Raw genomic sequence first — 21,984 nt, forward strand, 5'->3', positions numbered from 1 at the left:
TGGGCTCTTCGCCGTCGCTTTCCACCAACGATCCTCGATCCGCCAGATAACGATCGAAATACCCGACTCGGGGTGGCTATCGCGTATCTCAGCCAAACTTATTATCTCGCCGACGGACGACCAGAGAGTGAAACGCTAAACCCGCTCGATTGCGGAATCGATACGGTACCCCTTCCTGAGGGGCGCGCGAGCCAATCGGGCGCGAGCTTGCAAGCCCGCGGTGTCCCGGCGCAGTGCTGTCGATACGAGATCCTTCGGGGGCGGGCAACGGTCCCTCGGCGGCGTGCGACTCCTCAAATTTTGGTCCTTAGCGGCGGACGGAACTCGGTTCTCGCCGGTGTGCCTCCGGTTTGACCCTGGGGCGGTGATCAGTCACCCCGTAGGTCGATGTTTTGTGGAGATCATTTGCTGAAGCCGGGTGTTTACCCAAGCTCTTGGGGCCCCGCTATCGGCGGCCTCGTCCGTCGCTGCCGCATGTGCCGCCCGCCTGCCGCGTTGCTCTCGCCAGCCCGCGATCTCTGCTGCTTCCGCGTTTGCCACCCCTCCTTGGTTATCGATCGTCCTTGATTTCCTTCGCCAAGTACTCCCTGGAAGATTTGCCGTGGTGTGGGTGAGGTGCCGCGCGTATTACATTGCATAAAAACAAAAGAAAGTAATCAGAATGCGGAAACGCGATTAAATACGACCCCTGGAGATCTCGTCGTTGCCTCCCTGGTCCGTCCCTGGGCGCGAAATTCCGCGCCTTGTGACGGCGGCGGGGCGCCGCGACGGTGCGGCGAGCCGCAACGTCACAGTACTAACTTGGGTATACTAACATAAAGATAAGATCATATTTCCAAATTTCGGAGAATTCTACGACGGTGGACGTGGTGGACGTGGTGGTAGCACTATCAATCAAACATTTAACATGTGGTAAAATGTTTGATTGATACACGCGCGCGCTCGCGCGCGCGCGCGCGCGCGCACACACACACACACACACACACACACACACACACACACACACACACACACACACACACACACAACGTTCGTGATGAAAAAAGGCTGCAAACGTTTTGTTTTTCCTTTACTTTTTTTTTATTTACACGCGTTGAAGCAGAAAGTACATTTTTTTTTACACGCGTCAAAGCAGGAAATTTCTTCTTGTAAATCCATGCGAAACATGGGTACAATGTATAATCAACGGACATTATATATATTTCAACTTTTATTTATTGTATTACAATTATTAATAAAATTATATAATTTCTTTCATTCACGGTCGTACTTATTCGTATCCTGCGCCGTGACATGTCATAAGTACGTTCCGAGCTCATGTGTACCAATGGGCCTGCTTAGGGTGCATTCGGGGAGACGCTATTAACACTATAAACGCAAACGCTATGAATTTTGTTCGAGAAGCCAATAGCGCGACAGCGATAGCAAGCTCCCTGAACGCAGCTTAAGCGCCAATAGTATTTCGTGCCTCACCTCGAAAATAATAGCGAAAATAGCGCGAGTGATGACGTCACGCTGCCTTTACAGTGACGTCATCATCGTATATCACAGCGCCACAAAGCGTCTCCTCGAACAATTTTGGACGATAATTGTGCTAATAGCGTGCTCCCCGAATGCACCCATAGTCTGCCTAATTCTCTATTAACATTTTTTTTCATATTTTGTAAAGGTTTATCTATGGTAATTTCATAAAGAAATCATTCCGCCGCACATGATAAAAATTGGAATACATTATACGTAAAGTTTAAAAATGTAAAGATTTTTTGCATAAATACATTGTCATATTTATATTTAACAGACTGTTAAATCTACATATAATTTTCTGCAAAAATTAATGATGTTACAATCACGCCAATATTTGTTCTACTGCCCTAAAAAATAAACAAAGTTTTATATATATTGCATAAATATACATTTCAAACATAAAGAAACGAGTAAGAATTAAAATAACAATTTTAGCCAAATAAATATATTACAACTTCTCTCTAAAACTAATTTTGCATGTGAATATCTTAATGGGGACAAAAAAGTAATTTGAAAATGTTCTTTATCAATTCTTTTACAGACTGCGGAGAGAGTATTACAAGATACATGTGGTGCAACAATAAAAGTAAAGTTTTATGGAAATGCACCTATCGGATTCTACAAATACAAATATCCTAAGAAGCTTTGCGAGCAAGGAAGTTATGGTGCTAAAATATTTTATTTCTTAGCCAAACATATGGATGGAGATATCAACAATAACGTAAAATACCAGTGGATCATGAAGAATTAGAAAAAGTATTACCTACTGGAGTACAACAGAGTATTTCACAATTTATGTTTACGTAAAGAATAATAATAATAATATAAAATATTGAACTCATTCTTTGATCTCTTATTATTAATATTGTCTATTATTACCGTAATATTAACATTATAGTTAGAGAAATATTTAAAATAATTGCAAATATAAAATAATAAAATAACGGACGAGAGGGTCAAACCTTCTTGAATTAGCGACGGTTTGTTTATCTTCGTTCTCTACGCCTAGTGCCTTTGGAAGCGGAGCAGCTCCTCCGGTCATTAAAACTAAGAACATTTTCTTTGCTTTTGCGCTATTCGGAAAATCGACAACCACACCGCCATAAAAGCCAGCTTTTGTGGCTTGTGCCGTGATTAATTCAACCTGTTCACCGTTCTCTGGATAAAATTGTAACACTGCTCTTGCGCTTCTTGACAGGCATGCATACAACGTTGAGAAGAAACGACATAAACGTTTTGTAGGATTGTGCGAAGTTTTGCTTGCATAGCACAACCACTGAAGCGCAGAAATACTGATAGCCCCATCAAACGTACCAGCTTTAAATGGCAATCTTTGACCTATATCTCCCAAAATTAAGTCACCATCTAATTCTCTTTCAACAGCTACGTCTAAAAATAATGTGTTAATATGATTATATATCAAGATATATATATATATATGTACATAGATAAATGTAATTTGAACTTACAATTCTTATATTCTTCCATTTCTTAATTCTTCTTTCGCTTCTCGTAAATATATTAAAAACGATAGAATCTAGAAATTCACTAAATGACATATGATGAAACTCGCAACTTGTGAAGAAATAACATATGATATGTGAAACTCGCAACTTATGAAGTTTTCTACAGACTGAATTTTTGATCGATTGAATTTAAAATCGCGAAAAACAGGCTGTGCTTTTATGACATGTTTTTGACATGATTACAAGTTACTGCTAATATCGTATTGACGTAATATGTTATAAAAAAGAAGTAAAGGATTGAGAGATAGTAAGAGAGCATCCTGCGCTCTTCAGCGAACATTGTGCGCTCCCATTTCCTGACAACAAACTTTTCGTAAGTTTCTTGTAAACTGTTCTTAGGAGGTTCTTAGAAGATTGGTTCAATTCGAATAGACGATGTAGAATATAAATCTTTTCGAATATAATATCATTATGTATGTTCATATATAATTATATATGAGTATATATGATTATATATAATTATATATGATCAAACAAAGACAAAATTCATATACAATTGCATTATAGATAATTATATATTTATATATAATTATATATAATCTTAGTTTGACGGGTATACATATATGTTTAAATATATAAATGTATAATATATTTATGTATACGTCATAAATTTATGTATATACAAATATATTAATATATATATTTATATACATTAAAAAAGTTGCTGATATTATTAAATATGTTTTGTAGACAGTCTAATCGTGATAGTAAGAGAAACGAGAAACGAATTTAAAAAAAAAGTGTGCTATCCTGCGAGTATCCTGCACTCTTCCTCGAACATCTTGCACTTTCATTTCATAACAACAAAGTGGATATAAGAATCCAGCGTCTTTTTTAACGAACTTCATAAAAGCGTTCAATACGACTTATTTGTAAGTTTCTTTTTGTTGAAAAATTTTACAAGATTGCCAATGTTTAGAACTCTTTAGAAATTATTTCAATAGGCTTAAAATTATACAAAAAAATTTTTTTTTCAAATAATCATAGCACCTCTTTACTTCATCCGCCTACCTCTTAGACATAATAGTCTTCGGTGGAATGTTAGGTTTTTTAAAACAAAAAAAATATTTTAAATACGCTAAAATTCTAAAAAAATTCATTTTAACAGAAATAAAGCAAAAAATTCACTTACCAAAACACAAAATTGACATTATTTTCAAACGATGTACTTTCGTGTCCCAACATAATTAAGGTAAATGTCCCTATGGCCGACACCTATAAGGCCGACCCAACAAAAGAATGGCGTTGTCAAGCGTGACAAAAATAAATTCGATAAAGAGTTTCATACTGGTGGATAGCTTCATCCATGCACTTTCCAAAAATCGTAGGCTCAATCCATTCCGTCAAGTATTTTTCTAGATAGAGAAGAATAAAGGCGCACTAGTGCGTGCCCTCTCTACCGACCAGCTGTGTCCAATTCCGACCGGGCATGTCCCCATTACCGATTACCTTTTTTCAGAGCATGCGAGGCGGAGGTTTCAACCGAAAAGTAAACATAAAAATGAACATAAATCAATGATAAACATGAAAAATACACATAAGTCATGAAAAGGTATTTTTATCAAGCCAAACCTGGACGACGACGACGACGATGGCGATGACGATGGTAACGACGGCGACTCTCCGCGCTTGGCAGCGTACGAGTCGCTGCTGAGCTGATAATTGCTCGCGCGTCGCCTGTCCATCCTGAACGAAGGGAAACGCTCGTGGTAACAACGGCTCGCACTGTGCCAGAGCTTACGCACGTAACCGGTACCGTGGACGTGGACGACACGGAGGGCCGCGCCGAGCTCGTGAATCGCCTCCCGCAGGTAACCGAGAACGTGATACGCGTGCGGCGACAGCAGACTGTCGTTGACGAGCAGGCGTTGTATATCAGCACGCACCCACACGTCACACTCAACACCACGGCGCCGCGACTACCGAGATCCCACATAGTACTGCCTCTAAGCGGATAACCTCACCGCAGCCGTCGGCTTCCGCAGCTTCGATGATACTGACGTTTACGTGTATGGTACTGGGGACATGCAGGCGTTTTGCTGTGTCTAACCTCGACCATCGAATAAATAAAAAAAATGACAGTTTTTGACTAATTTTTTTTTTCGAATATGGCAATCAAATTGTAACAAACCATTTAGCGCTCGGATTATTCCTTACAAAAGGATTTTGAACGAAATACGGACTATTTAGGCGACCGACAATTCCTAACCTCACTCTTAAGAATACGCGTGGATGGTGACGTGCGGCAAGAAATGCGAAAAAAAATATATTTAACTATTGTACTTACTCTGCACGTTATAATTCTTTTGTACTGCACGAATTCCTGAATTTTTCCACTGCACTAATGAACGTGTTGTTGAATCAGCAGCCTCGTAAACAACGTTTCACGTCAAAAAAGTCGGTAGAGGGAACATGGTCGGCCATGGGGACATTTACCTTATGACTGTTTCCGAAAATAAATAAGCTAGGGCTTTGAAATTTCTACATGATGTTTCGTATTATACCTTTTTTTATGGGTGGGAGGGTTTTTCAACGGCCATTGGTTTTCCGGAACAATCGTTAGAAACAGGTGGAACACGAAAGTGAATAGTTGGAGGGATTAGGGTTAATTTATATTATTATAGTAGATATATGATTATATAAAATCATACTTCTCAATTTGCGATTGTTTGATTTAAATAAAACTGTTGGAAAAATACTTTAGTCATAAAAGAGATATTTTGGGTCTGTTTTCCGTAGATGAACTGGCTGAACTTGTTTACAGTTTTATACAATATATATATGTGTGTGTATATATATATGTAGGTCCAGAAGTACGTTCCGGAACTTTTATTTTTTACATCGGTATATTCCAGGACATTTGGCAGTTTCCAGGACTGTCCTGGAAAAAATTTATGTCCTACGGCACGTTTCGGGACAATTTTTGGAATCTGATTACATATATATGCGTTATATTCCAGGACTGTACATTTCAAAAAACGTAAACAGTCCCGGAACATACCTCTAGACCTACATATATATATATATATATATATATACACACACATATATATATCTACCTCGAAAAAACCTAAGTAACAAGTGGTATCTATTTAAAAAAAAAAATGAAATCTTTTAATACTGCACCAATTACAAAGAGAGAATATATCTATATATATAAAGGAAGATGTCCTGACTGACTGACTCACTGACTCACTGACTCATCAACGCCCAGCCCAAACCCCTGAACCGAATTTTTACCAAAAGTATATGAAATAGGGGTAGAATTTTCCGGGGAGTGCCACTATGTGTATAGTTTTTTGTTACCGATTTTCTGGAAACCGGTTTTTCTAATTTTTCTAATTTTTCGGGAAATAATTCACCGAATTTCAAAGAATTGTAGATCAAACAGGGGTAGAATTTTCCGAGGAGTGCTATGAAGTGTATAATTTTTCGTTACCGATCTTTTGGAAGCCGGTATCAAAATTTTTTCAAATAATTTTTACCAAAAGTATATGAAATAGGGGTAGAATTTTCCGGGGAGTGTCACTATGTGTATAGTTTTTTGTTACCGATTTTCTGGAAACCGGTTTTTCTAATTTTTCTAATTTGTATTTAGAGTTCTATATATATAAAGAAAGATGTCCTGACAGTATGAAATAGGGGTCGAATAAAAAGATCAGGATGTACAAGATTTATTCCAGGAAAAAAATATAAAAAAATTTAATATTTACCCCAAAAAAAAGAAAAAAAATAAATATAATGTTAAAATGTCAAAATTTGAATAAATAAAATTTTGTTTTAGAAATTGTTGGCGAAATTCTTGGCCGGGCGTAACTCCGGTTCGCCAATTGGAGCAAAGCAGGCCGGGTCGACCCCGACAGGGATCAGGAGTGCGGAAAATGAGCAGACACTGGATTTCGCCTTCGATGGTGCACAGCACAATTTTATTCCAGATATATACAGTCAGCCGGTGGCCTTTACAATTTGAGGCGCGGCTAGAATTTGCGACGGGCACGTGTTTGACGCGTGCGAGTACGCACTGCTTCGAGCGCACTTGGGGCGCAAAGATGTCACGCGGAGACGCGCACTTAAGTTAACGTTCACTTCTCGCTATGCGAGGGTGAAGATGCTGACGCTCAGAGGCGTAAATGTTCGTCGCCACACCGTGATAGCGGGAGCGATTGCGCGCAAACGGCGCGGTTGCGAGTGCCGTCGAACCGTGGCACGATGCACTGGCAGCCCAATAATTGCGGCACAGATACACGACGGGGCGTAAATCCGCGTGAACTGGAGTAGAGCTAGACTCAGTACGGAGACACACGAGCTGGAGTACCGCACGAGTTGTTCGATTAGCTTCTACTGAGGACCGGCGTTCTCGCGGGCTCGTTTCCGGAGCATTCGGTGACGCGACAATGAATTTGGCCAATCGGCGCATTTCGCAGGATCACGGGATCCTCGCGTGTCCGGATCGATAGCGCTACGTGAGAGACCGAGCGGTCAGGGATGACGCGGGGGGAGCGGCGCGAAGTCGCCTCGTTCAGGGGGCGGCTCAGGGATGGCGGTACCGGTATCGATCGCGGTGCTTGCAATCCTAAACAGAAATATTTAATTGAAACTTGATGACATTTATGAGTATATGTTAGGCTCGAACTTCTGAGCCCTAACGGGGTGAAAAAGAGTAAAACGTGTTTTCACGAATTTCTTAATATCTCTTTTTATCAAAAATATATAAAATAGGGGTAGAATTTTCTAGGGAGTGCCATGATGTGTACAGTTTTTAGTTACTGATTTTCTGAAAACCGGTTTTTTTTATTTTTCCAATTTTTACTTTATATATAACGTTTTAGACTTATTTATAAACGATTAGCGACATCATCCTTTGGTTTACCCTGGCGTTTTTTATGAAATTTTGAGATTGCTCGCTCGCGATGCACATAACCTCGATTTTTCACTTAAAAAACCAATGGAGGTTAGGTGTTTATCGCGAGCGAGCAATCTCCAAATTCCCTAAAAAACGCCAGGGTAAACCAAAGGATGATGTCGCTAATCGGTAAGTGAAATATCGGAGATGCCGAGCTGCCCTAGATATAGAGGTCGATGTTGAATCTTAATAATGCAAAAATATACCGGCGATGCGCCGCGTTGCGGGCGCGAGTCGAATCCTCTCGCCGCGCGAGCCCGCGTTGCCGCTCGCGCCGCACAATCGTGGACGACGGAAGACGCGCGGTGCGGAATTCATCTGAAAGTAATAATGTGGAAAATTGATCCAATATGTGATCATTGTTAAGCAAAAAAGTTTAAAACTTAAGCACCTAAAATGTGTTATTCAGGTGTAAAAGTTAAACTACCGTCTTTAAATCAACTCGACTCCTTATGGAACTCCTTTAAGAAAAACGACTCCGGAGCGAAGCCCGGGTAACCAGCTAGTATATATATATATATATATATATATTAAGAAACTGGTTTTTTGAACCTTTTGGATCCTCCCCTGCCCGCAACGTAGCGTCTATACGTGGGGACTTTTAATATGTTAAATAGTACTCTAAAACAAGCCTGTTTACAAAGTTTCAGCCCAGTCAGTATTATTTTCTCCAAATCGACAAATTTCGAGTCATTTTACTGGGCTATTGGTTTATTTTAAATTTTAAGGTTATATTTATGGCGAAACAGAAAAGTTGTTTACAAACAAGAAACATATTATGCAGATCTTGTAGCAAAACACGGTGCCTTCAAAGATATTCTGAATACTAGACTTTGTTTCAGTATATTATGTAATATACTTGATATAAAGTATATAAGTATATCATTTATATCATAATTATATTCATTTCCTTCAAATACATTTTCCTCAGATAAATGCATTTTTAGTATTCTTCAGTTTTGCGAATCTGCAAGATTATGTGTTTTCATTGGTACACACGATCAACATGGCGATAGCATCAATGTTTCAGCGGTTGAGCGATATGCTTCGTAGTTAAAATAATTCAAACTACAAAATTAACCACGAAAACATTTAGCTTACATCGAGAGCTTTCAAAAACTATATAATAAAGTATATTTTTCTTTAATTTTTCTTTTCTTGGATTTTTCTTTTCTTGGATTGATGAATGGATGAATGGATGAATGGATGAATGGATGAATTGATGAATGGATTTAATAAATAAATTAATGAATGAATAAATGGATGAATGGATGAATGGGTGAATGAATGAATGGATTTAATAAATAAATAAATGAATGAATGAATAGATGAATGGATGAATGGATGAATGGATGAATGGGTGAATGGATGAATGGGTGAATGGATGAATGGATTTAATAAATAAATAAATGAATGAATGGATGAATGGATAAATGGGTGAATGAATGAATGGATTTAATAAATAAATGAATGAATGAATGGATAAATGAATGATAATTTATGTTTTTTTTTTAATCGATAGAGTATCATTCAAGGAAGGTTGGTATTGAATTTGGCGATGATCGGTAAAGGGGTTCTTTTTAAAAAAAATTTTAATTTTTTTAGAAATGTCCGTGGTTGCTCTAACTTCCTCAAATATTGAGATATCGGGCTGTTTTTTTTTTTAATCGATAGAGTATCATTCAAGGAAAGTTGGTATTGAATTTGGCGATGATCGGTAAAGGGGTTCTTTAAAAAAAAAATTTTAATTTTTTTAGAAATGTCCGTGGTTGCTCTAACTTCCGCAAATATTGAGATATCGGGTTGTTTTTTTTTTTTTTAATCAATAGAGTATCATTCAAGGAAGGTTGGTATTGAATTTGGCGATGATCGGTAAAAAGGTTCTTTTAAAAAAAAAATTTTAATTTTTTTAGAAATGTCCGTGGTTGCTCTAACTTCCTCAAATATTGAGATATCGGGCTGTTTTTTTTTTTAATCGATAGAGTATCATTCAAGGAAAGTTGGTATTGAATTTGACGATGATCGGTAAAGGAATTCTTTTTAAAAAAAATTTTTAATTTTTTTAGAAATGTCCGTGGTTGTTCTAACTTCCGTAAATATTGAGAAAATAAATATAATCATATATAATCATATATAAACATATATAATGATGTTATATATATGTAAATATATATAATCATATAAGACCATATATAGTCAATATACAGGGTGTCCGAAAAATCGCCTACTCCACTTCGGGAGGTGATTCGGGACCCAAAAACAAGCAAAAAAGTTCATACAAACATAGGTCCGGAAATGAGCCGTTTCCAAGTTATAGCCACTTTTATGTTCAAAAATCGTAAATTTTTATTTTCAATTTTTTTTAATTACAATTACCAAATTCTCTCAAGTTTCTGTCTACATTTCGAAAAGACGCTATTCCCGGTACATCTCGATTTGGAAAAGACTGGATGTATAATCTTCTTGCCTCGGGAGCATTACTTTGAGCAAGACCATACATAAAATGCATATCAGCTAATTCATTAAAACTTAAACGATCCATTGATGAATACGGAAAGATTAGATACAACCTAAAAGTAAGGTGTTGTTAAATAATAATTTGAAATTTATTGAAAAGCCGTGATTTACTTACTGATTTTGAATAGGCGTGAAAACAACTGATTTCAAGTAGCCGTGAAAACAACTGATTTTGAATAGCCGTGAAAACAACTGATTTCTTTTAAAAATAATGTAATCGTATTTACAAATATTAAAAAATTAAAAAAAAATAAAAAAATTAAAATTAAAAAAATTAAAAATATTTAAAAATAAAAATTTTTAATTTAAGAAATAATTAAGAAAGAGGGATGCCAAGCGGATTCTAAATTACGATTTTTGAACATAAAAGTGGCTATAACTCGGAAACGGCTTATTTCCGGACCTATGTTTGTATGAACTTTTTTGCTTGTTTTTGGGTCCCGAATCACCTCCCGAAGTGGAGTAGGCGATTTTTCGGACACCCTGTATATTAAACATTACAAGGAAGGTTGGTATTGAATTTGGCGATGATCGGTAAAGGGGTTCTTTTAAAAAAAAATTTTAATTTTTTTAGAAATGTCCGTGGTTGCTCTAACTTCCTCAAATATTGAGATATCGGGCTGTTTTTTTTTACGTAGAACTACGTCTTTCTTGGGGGGTATGCTGGTACGACTGCAACGTTTTCTTGCAACGTTTTCATGCAACGTTTTCTTTTTCTCAAAAAGTATTAAAAAAATATATACTTTATTATATAGTTTTTGAAAGCTCTCGATGTAAGCTAAATGTTTTCGTGGTTAATTTTTCGATATGGGTTTGTTCTGGAAAAGTATTAAAGAAAAATATACTTTATTATATAGTTTTTGAAAGATCTCGATGTAAGCTATGGGTTTTCGCAATTTCATAAATAAATAAATGAATGAATAAATGGATGAATGGATTTAATAAATACATAAATGAATGAATGAATGGATGAATGGATGAATGGATGAATGAATGAATGGATGAATGAATAATGAATAAATGGGTGAATGGATGAATGGATTTAATAAATAAATAAATGAATGAATAGATGAATAAATGAATGGGTGAATGGATGAATGGATTTAATAAATAAATAAATGAATGGATGAATGAATGAATGGATGAATGGATGAATGGATGAATGGATAAATGGATGAATGGATGAATGGATGAATAATTGAATGGATTTAATAAATAAATAAATGAATGAATGAATGAATGGATGAATGGATAAATGGGTTAATGGATGAATTGATAAATGGATTTAATAAATAAATTAATGAATGAATAAATGGATGAATGGATGAATAGGTGAATGAATGAATGGATTTAATAAATAAATAAATGAATGAATGAATAGATGAATGGATGAATAGATGAATGGATTTAGCAGCACGTGGAATTGTATCTTAACAGTAAAGAACTGAAATTACAAACATAATATTAATATAACAATATTAAAGATACATAACAGAGTGATTGCGAGTAAATTACCTTCATTCCTTCTACTTTTTATGACTTTTGCGGCACAAATCCTCGCACAACGTAAATATTAGAGTTAACTACGTCATTTATGAAAAACATGTATTAATTTATCAGAAAATTTTTGACTGAATAACATATTTTTTATATTTAATAAATTTTTAATTTAGTTAAGATAGCATTGAAAATCGAAAAAAGTCCTGTACACGATTTTTTTAATGTTTTGAAGGGTCATGGGTAGTCTAAATTCGGTTTTTCGGGATTCTTACCCTGTTGCGTTTTTTTACCTAGGATTGGTATTTTCGAACTTAAACGCAAAAGTAGAGGTAAAATTTTTTTTATTGGATTATCTCATTTTATTTTCGACTTTACCGCATAAACAATAATAATCAAAGTTGTAGGGAATGAAATTCTGTACAAAGTTGGTTCTTATCCTTTTTCCCCTAGAGTTGATATTTTCGAACTGATCCTCCGAAACATACCAAAAAAAATCGCGTACAGGACTTTCTTCGTTTTCAGCGACTTTTTCTGTCTATCTCGACTGGACTATTTATAGAATATGATACAATTATTTTAAAAATGAATTATTTTTATGCAAATCAAACAGAATTAGCACGTGACAGATAGAAAAACAGCAGATAAAAATAACTAAAAATAAAGGAAACCAAAAAGAGAGTGAAAAGGCGAACTGGCATAAGAAAAAAAATATTTGGTAAAAAAGGCAACTAAAAAACTTTTAGGCGAACTGGCATAAAAAAAATATTTGGTAAGAAAGGGAACTAAAAAACTTTTAACTATTAAAATGCCAAAATTAAAGAAAAAAAGTGTAAATTCAAAAAATAATGACAATAAACTTTTGATGCGTAAATTACGATCTGATAAAAAATATAAAGAAAAAGAACAAAAGAAAGATACCAGAAAAAGAAATATGAAACGTAAACGTGAATATAATTGTTTTTCGACTGATAAAGACGATACGCAAAATGTAATTAATAAAAAAATAACAAATGACAATGATATTAATGATATAAAAAATGATGAAATTGAAAATATGATAAAAGAAAATATACAACACCAAAGTAAAGAAAGAGGAAAAACAGTAGAACGCGTAAAAAGAATACGAATAGATCCTTCGTCATACAAGGAAGCCGAAAGACAAAAAAACAGACAACGCATGACACAAATACATCAAGATCCTATGTATAAAAAGAAAGAAAGAGACTGGAATCTGCAAAGAATAATAAATAAACGTCAAAATCAAATGTTTAAAGAAGCAGAGAGAGACAAAAATCTACAAAAAATAAAAGTAAAAAAAAAGAACAATTATATAAAGAATCGGAGAAAGAGAAAAATGTAGAAAGAATGAAAGTCAAAAGAAAAGATACAAGTTACCAGATAAATGAACAAATTAAAAATTGAGATAGAATACAAGTTTTGCGCACGTTACGGGAAGATCTTAACTACAACGCAAATGAAAGAATTTTTGATATTGAACGTAAAAGATTATTAAAACTTGACGATTTTTTTAGATATCGAGAAAACTACAGCAATTATGTTTGGAACAAAATAAATAGTGGCATCAAAGATACTGAATATTATTATAATGTATTGATAATGAAATTTTTAAAAATCAGAAAATTTGGACCAGATATAGTATGTGTGTGTTGCGAAAATTTGTTTTTTTTTAAATCAGTAGAACGTTTTAATATTACGAATATACGAAATAAATTCAGTGAAACAAAGATTGCAATTGATGAATTTATTAATCAAATTGTTAATAACTCATCGGAATACGTCTGCAAGACATGCAAAAAATATAGTACATCAGGAGATGTTCCAAAAACAGCATCAAATGCAGATTTAAGATTTTCAAATGTGCCAAAGGTAGTGACAAACTTAACTGCCCTTGAAGAACGAATGGTGTCACCGTATATTCCGTTCATGCAAATAAAAGCATTGCAACCGTATGCTATTAACCCTCAATTATCACTAAAAGGAAGTATAGTTAATATACCAGTTGAAATTATTGAGATGGTAAATGTTTTACCTAGAACTTTTGATGAAATGTCGACTATTCAATTAAAATTGAAAAGGCACATGGAACACAAATCTGATTACATGTATGAAACTATAAAACCAGCAAAAATTTGTGAGGCTTTGGAGTACTTACTACAAACACCTTTGTATAAAAAAAAACAATATAAATATTGACAACAATTTTTTTAAAAAATATAACAGAAACTTTAATACAGAATTGGAATTTATTGTCGATAATAATGATAAATGCGATAGATCCAATTATATAAAAAATCAATCTGTTGTAGAAAAACACGGCAATAAATCAGAATCTGAAGAGTCTGATTATTTCGAACCAAATAATGAGGTTCTTATTGTTAATAGAAACCAAGAAATATCTGCAGATATTAAAATTATAGCTCCGGGGCAGGATAAATATCCAGTGCCTTGGCACTTAATCGAAAATTTCGATGAATTGTGTTTTCCAAAAATTTTTGGAGGAGAAATTCTAGACAAGAAAAATAAATTAACGTACTCGCAACGAATCAAATTTGAATCGAGGCACAGGGATAGAAGATCGTGTCAACCTACAAGAATTTTATTTATGGCTAAACAAAAATTGGAAAAGTCAATAATGTCGAATATAAATATTTGCTTAAGGAGAGTAAAGAAAAATGATAATCTAACTGCCAATAAAATTAAAGATTCGAATTTTTTAAACGATTCCATTCGTTATAACGATGGATACAAATTTCTCAAACAAGTACGATCGTCACCCTCGTATTGGGAAAGTAAAAAAAAACATGTAATGAGTATGATCAGACAATGTGGTGTTCCAACATTGTTTATGACATGTTCTGCGTGTGAGCATAAAAATCCCGATTTATTGAAAATTTTATACAAAATACGATACAATAAAAACATCAGCACATATGAGGCAATACACTTAGACATGGCAGAAAAAACCAAATTGATAAGAGAAGATCCTGTGACTTGTGTTAGATATATAGAAGAAAGATTCAATTTAATTATGTCTATATTACAGAATGAACATGGACCATTTGGAGAAAACTATGTAGTTGACAATTTTCAGAGGCGAGAATTTCAAGCAAGAGGTACTGTCCATACGCACAATCTTTTATATTGCAAAAATGCTCCGATTTACGATGAAGAAAATGAGGAAGGTAATAAAAAGTTAATACAATGGATAGATAAAAATATTACATGTACTTACGATGTTAAAAATCCGTTGATACGTATGCAAATACATCGGCATAAAGCAACATGTTACAAAGGTCGAAAAAATAAATCAACATGTAGATTTAATATTCCAATGTTTGTTATGAAAGAAACTATGATTCTCCAACCATTAGCCGAAAATGAAGAGAATAAAAGCGATAAAACCAATAGAAAAAAAATTAGAGATTTGATGAAAGTATTTTTCGAAAAAAATATAATCGTATCTTTCGAAGATATGTTAAAACAATTAGAAATGACAGAAAAAGATTATATTCAAACAATTAGAAGCACGTTAACAAGAACTAAGATATTCTTGAAAAGACGAAGCAACGAAGTAGCGATAAATGCTTACAATACAACCATATTGACTCTTCTGGAATCAAATATGGATATTCAATTTGTTTTAGATCCATATAGTTCCCTGCTAAAAATTATCGCGTGAGAATACGTATGACAACACATATGTGATCCTGCATGTGATCTCATATGAGAGTTCTGATTAATTCGCGCACAGCTTCGTGTATGCAATCTCACATGACATTTTGTGCCAAAATCTCATTTCAGCTTCACATGATATCTTTTACGAGACCTCATATATAGATGACCCTCATATAAGATCTCTTATGCGATCTCATTAACCATTTTATATAAAAAAAAAATTATTTTATACAATTAATAAAAACATTGCCAAGTGTAATTATATTAAATTAGAGAATACTTAAATTTTAAAAAAGTTAATGTTTTATTCAAGGTAAAACAAAAATTACAATTTATATAAATCCTTATGTAATACATTTTTCATATTTGCGCGCGTATGTATATATAATTATATACAGAATATCACAGTTTTTTAATAACGCATGTTCTTTCAGAATAATTTCTTAATCCTAGTGAATCTCTAAATTATCAACTTTAGAATAGAATTCAAATCATTGGAATACCCTGATGTTTAATATAACAAAAAATAGTCATGGTCATGTCCAGATTCCAATCAAAAATAAAAAAAAACATAAATCTTACAAAACACTCTACTCGAAATATCGCCTACTCAATTATTAACTTTTAATACCAGAATATATTTGTATATAAATAATTATATATCTTTATTTTTTTTTTTATAATTATATAATATTTAATTATTTATTTTTTTTATATATATCGTGATGAATTGTACTACTGATGCGCATTTAAATATATTAATAAGTTGGAATGAATACATAATATTAAATATTTTTAACTTTTTCATAGTTCAGTTTGCGTAGATCTCGAATTTTGTAACCAATCTGCTTGTTCATATTTTGTAGAATTTTCTTCTTTTTGGAAGCATTTCCATACATCTCATTGAGATAGTCTTTGAATATTCCTATATAAAAGAAAAACAGTGTTAATAACGTCAATAAGTAGTATATATTTTACTTTATTTTAGTATATTTATTTAGTAGTATATTTATTTTACTTATATTTTATAATTAATTTATTTTAAAATAATTAATTTAAAATAAATTAATTCATCTTTTTTCTTTTAATATAATTTAATACAAAAAAATAAATTAATTTAAAATAAATTAAAAATAAATAATATAGAAAATATTTTTTTATATTTATTTGACTAGAAATATGTATTTAATCTGGTCTTTAAATGGTCAATAATTAATTTCTTGTTTCAATTATAAATAATTATAGCATACGTACGACGTAAAAGTTTATATTTCGTCGGCGTGAAACGTTTTCTAGGAGATCTATCTTCTATCTCAGTAGTTATTCTTGATTTTTTGAAGCATCAATTTACTAATGTTTCTTTCGTCCAGAGAATTTCCAATAATTCTCTCAGGAATTTCCAATGACCGCGATGTTTCATGTATTCCCAGAATGCTAATTGAATCGTTCGTCCATAGCCAATATATATCTGAAAATTTAATACAAAATAATTCATAAAATAAATTTTTAAATACATATTTCTAGTCAAGTAAATATCAAAAATATTTTCTATATTATTTATTTTTAAATAACTATACCTCATCGCCTTCGATGTCATATAATTCTCTTCCCTCATTATCTACTGATTCTCGTGTTTCGGATTGAAGTCTATTGTTATACACATCCGCATATTCTTCATCAGAGTCACTTGGTTCAGCTAAAGAAATAATATTACTAAATAGAGTTTGCAGATAAAGCAATAAAATGAAAATGAACCAAGTATTGTAAATTGTCAAGAATAAAAAAAAATTCAACGTTAAATAATAATAATGAGAAAATATGAGAAAATGTTTTGCAACAATTATACTTTAAAACCAACAAAGTTACATTTACTTATATTTTGTTATATCATTTTAAATTTACGTGTTATTAAAGCGCGCATTTAATATTAATAATAAAAACATATAAATTAGTATTTAAAATTAAAAATTAATTTTAGAATATAAATTATACCTCTATTTTTTAGGCGATACAGCGTCCTTCTTCTTATGCTGGTTGTGCGCTTTGGAGTGTTACCATTAACATTCTCTGCCCTCTCTGTACAGAAATATTATTTTAGTTTTTTATTACAATTACGAATCAATATATTTACTATTGACATAATTACTTGGTCTATTTGGTGATGCTCTTAATGACTGATTTTGGTTGCCGCGAGTTTCATTTCTGTCTTCAGGCTGTTGAAGTTCTTCTGATGTGCCTGCTAATTGAGATGATTGCCGAGTGCAAGCTACCTCATTTTTGTCAGAATCCTCCTGTTTGCTGTCAGAAGATGAATATATTTTTCTTGACTGCTGCTTTATTTTTCTTGACTTTTCTTTTGTAATCTGTATAAAATTTTTACAAAATATGTATAATTATTATACACAATACAAAGTATAATAATGATAGTAATGAAGCTTGATCAAATTACTGGTGACATGTAATGATTATTGTTAGAAGTATATTTTCCTGTGCCAGATGCCTGATTTTTAGACGCCTCCACTTCTGGATCGGTGTCCGACATACTATGCGTACTGTACGATGTACTGAACTCGGATGAGGATAGATTAGAGAGATCCGTATCTTCATTATTGTTATTTTTTGTATATAAGTATTTTCTGTTTTTGAGATACTTCTTTAATTCATTTTGCCCATTTTTCTTTTTTCCTAATTTTTGCAGAGTTTCTTCGTGATCTGTAATATATTACGTATGAGAATACAAAATATGTAATATTTTTAATACCTCAAATTTGTACTATACACTTTTACCTTGGTTTTTCGTTTTGGTGTTCCATCCCTTTCTATTTGCTTCATTTGCAACTGTTGCAATGCATCACTGCGACGCATTTTTGAAAATTTGTAGCGTCGTCCTTTATTTAATAAATCTTCTTTACCTTGAAAAAGTTTATGTTTACTACTGATTATTCCAAATATATTGTTATTAATTTCCTTACTTTGTTAAAGTATATCAAAAATATCTTTTTTAAATTTTACGTTGTATAATTACTTAACATATTCTATCAATAGTAAATAAATGCGAATACTTACTTCCAACACATAAGACTTCACCTGGTGACAAGAAGGAATTATGTTCATCGTCATTACTGTGCCGCTTTATGTAATAGGGTTGGTTGGTACAGTTTTCACGATCAAAATGTTCAATGTCACTAATAGGCACAATTAATACTTTTCTCCTTTCATCAGAATAGAAACGTACCGCAGCATGGAGTGTTTCAATTGTATTTGGTGCACTGCAAGTAAATATTACTTGTTTTAAATATAATATTTGATAAGTTTGTATAATTGCAAATCTACCATAAAGTCATCACAAGCATCATTTACTCAAAACATATTCTTGATCTTAGCAAGTCTAGTTCTTCAAACAACAATATTTAATTAATACAAGAATTTGGTTACTTACTTATATATATCAAGAGACACGGTAGTGTCTTGTGCCATGTACACGCAGACCGACCGTGACTCTTTTACGCGTAGAATCTACGGAAGAAAAGCATATACTTAAAATAAAATAATATATATTTTTAAAAAGAGAATAAATTCTTGTTTTGAACACAAGATGAGCTTTTCTAAGACTTGTGCCAAGATATATATCTTAAAACTGTTATTAAGAAAATATTCTTTGTTGAAGAAAACTATTACTTAAAACCAATAAAATAAAATAAGTAATTACTTTTCTTTTGGCTGCAGTAGAATGATATTTTTCTATGTGTATAGTTATTATTTACATATGGATAATCAAACTCAGATAACAATAAAATTACAGTTTTAAATTAAAAAATTAAATATTATAAAATATTAAACATATATATATGTATATGTCTATGAAACATCAACATATTAATAAATTATAAAAATAATCGGTCGATCGCTTTCGTACGAACAACATGTCACTCTCGACTAGTTTTATAAGTGACTATGTACATCTTATTATTGAACACACAAGACATCTTTTATGATCTTTCTGAAATAATTTCATACATTACGGATGTCTTGTGATTTCAACGACGATTCTTACAAATGATTTAGTTTACACTTGAAAAGGGCCCAAACTAAGGGCTGAAACGTTGTGATTTTATACTAAATTGTAACTGCAGTTAAGGTGATGCTGGAGCTGTCTGTATAACCGACAAAATTACTATTTTCTATGTTATCGACCTATATCTGTCCTTGTATAGACAAGGATAGCACCTAACATTGCACGCATACATACGCACGACACTGGGCTAAGTAATATCTTTTTTTTTTTAAGCTTCAAATCTTACTTCTAATTGCACGATATTATTCCTGACAGTTTTTTGTAGAGGGCTGTATCACTATTTTCTATATTAGTCCAGTCATTTGGTAGTTTTACCTGGAAAGTTTTCCGGGAGTTTTAAAAATTGGTAATTTTATATATTTCGATGTGCTCTTTCCGAATTTCAACTTTGCCACCTCGTATCTTTGCCGCTCGTGCCGCCATATTGGAAAAATGACGCCTAAAAGCAGTTTTTTGACAATATCTCCTTTCCGATTCATTCCACGATAAAAAAATTTATATACAAAATAAAACTAGAGAAAATTTCCTACAATTTATGTAATAACCTTTTTTTTCGTAAAATTAATAGTTTTGGCATACGAGCGCCGCAAAGTGTAGTTCAACACGCGTTTTGGCCTAAAAACTCATTTCCACACCACCTTGAGGTAGAGTAAGCGGCGCGTTTTTTTTACCGTGGTATCCCCAGTAGGCCTAGTCCACATGCAATTCACTATTCTAAAATTTAGCGCATTCTTCTTCGCTTCGCTGTTCTTGATGGACCAGGTGTTGCGAGTTCATCGTCATTAGTACTGATTGAAACGTCACAGACCGAAATTTCTTCCACATCATCCGCGATGGGATTATCAGTTTCATCGCAATCCTCTTTGTTCTCGATTTCATCATACGTTTGCTCGAAAATAGTCTCCGTTCCTTCCTCTTCGTCGCTATCTTGTGATGGAACTTGCGAGTTAATTATCACAGGTACCACTACAATTCGTGCATATAACTGAGCACTTTAACCCAGCCTTTCTGCATTCACAGGCTTTTTGACATCTTTTTTGACATCTTTTTTATTTATTTATTTAGTGCTCCGTTATATGCACGAATTGTAGTGGTACCTGTGATAACTCACAAGTTCCATCACAAGATAGCGACGAAGAAGAAGAAACGGAGACTATTTTCGAGCAAACGTATGATAAAATCGAGAACGAAGAGGATTGCGATGAAAATGATAATCCCATCGCGGATGATGTGGAAGAAATTTCGGTCTGTGACGTTTCGATCAGTACTAATGACGATGAACTCGCAACACCTGGTCCATCAAGAACAGCGAAGCGAAGAAGAATGCGCTAAATTTTAGAATAGTGAATTGCATGTGGACTAGGCCTACTGGGGATACCACGGTAAAAAAAAACGCGCCGCTTACTCTACCTCAAGGTGGTGTGGAAATGAGTTTTTAGGCCAAAACGCGTGTTGAACTACACTTTGCGGCGCTCGTATGCCAAAACTATTAATTTTACGAAAAAAAAGGTTATTACATAAATTGTAGGAAATTTTCTCTAGTTTTATTTTGTATATAAATGTTTTTATCGTGGAATGAGTCGGAAAGGAGATATTGTCAAAAAACTGCTTTTAGGCGTCATTTTTCCAATATGGCGGCACGAGCGGCAAAGATACGAGGTGGCAAAGTTGAAATTCGGAAAGAGCACATCGAAATATATAAAATTACCAATTTTCAAAACTCCCGGAAAACTTTCCAGGTAACCTCTTCTTTTACGACCAAATGACTGGACTATATAGAAAAACTGCAGAATTTTTGTATAAAGCAAATATATGTTGTCAGATGAAGACAATATTTATAAAAATAAATTTTTTTTTAGTTTATCAGAAAAAATTATGTACAGCCCTCTACATTTTTGTGTGCGTACTTTAATTGTGTAAAAGGATTTTCCATTCTGTTTAGCCGATTCAAAGATATTGCTTAGACCGATTATGTCAGTGTCGCTGTAACTCCAGGATCCCCTTAAATAGATACAATTGAAATATATTTATAAAATTAGTATCTATTATACATTAGTTCTTTAACGTTCATGCAAACTTCCATAAAAATATTGGTCTTTAATATATAATACCTTATCAGTAAAAGTACTAAGATATTCCGTGTGAGAAAGATGTAGATATAACAATTATTTTAACTTTAAGTCATACTGCTCTATATAATAGTGTTACGTCCTGCGGACTCCACGATATCCCTTTTTCGCGGG

General features: G+C 33.4%; 1 protein-coding gene and 1 long non-coding RNA gene across 4 annotated transcripts; both read right to left on the bottom strand.

The window, feature by feature from the left end:
- Positions 1-5,032: 5,032 nt before the first annotated feature.
- Positions 5,033-5,488, bottom strand: LOC139813162 (uncharacterized). Its single transcript, XR_011732058.1, has 2 exons — positions 5,338-5,488; positions 5,033-5,100 (listed from the first exon to the last, which is right to left on the bottom strand). It is a non-coding gene; the product is annotated as an uncharacterized lncRNA (long non-coding RNA).
- A 10,458-nt stretch (positions 5,489-15,946) lies between these two features.
- Positions 15,947-18,885, bottom strand: LOC139813121 (uncharacterized). Of its 3 annotated transcripts, none has more exons than XM_071778451.1 (8): positions 18,733-18,884; positions 18,454-18,578; positions 18,167-18,378; positions 17,813-18,029; positions 17,659-17,742; positions 17,244-17,362; positions 16,921-17,134; positions 15,947-16,591 (listed from the first exon to the last, which is right to left on the bottom strand). In XM_071778451.1, exons 3-7 carry the CDS (start codon positions 18,206-18,208, stop codon positions 17,009-17,011), a joined length of 588 nt encoding a protein of 195 aa, XP_071634552.1. In that variant the 5' UTR covers positions 18,209-18,378; positions 18,454-18,578; positions 18,733-18,884; the 3' UTR covers positions 15,947-16,591; positions 16,921-17,008. The 3 variants fall into 3 exon arrangements, with proteins under 3 accessions (XP_071634552.1, XP_071634551.1, XP_071634553.1); XM_071778450.1 differs by having other exon boundaries at positions 18,116-18,378; XM_071778452.1 differs by lacking the exon at positions 16,921-17,134 and having other exon boundaries at positions 18,116-18,378; positions 18,733-18,885.
- Positions 18,886-21,984: the final 3,099 nt, after the last annotated feature.

Source organism: Temnothorax longispinosus, chromosome 5, assembly GCF_030848805.1.
Source record: "Temnothorax longispinosus isolate EJ_2023e chromosome 5, Tlon_JGU_v1, whole genome shotgun sequence".
Taxonomy (NCBI): Eukaryota; Metazoa; Arthropoda; class Insecta; order Hymenoptera; family Formicidae; genus Temnothorax; species Temnothorax longispinosus.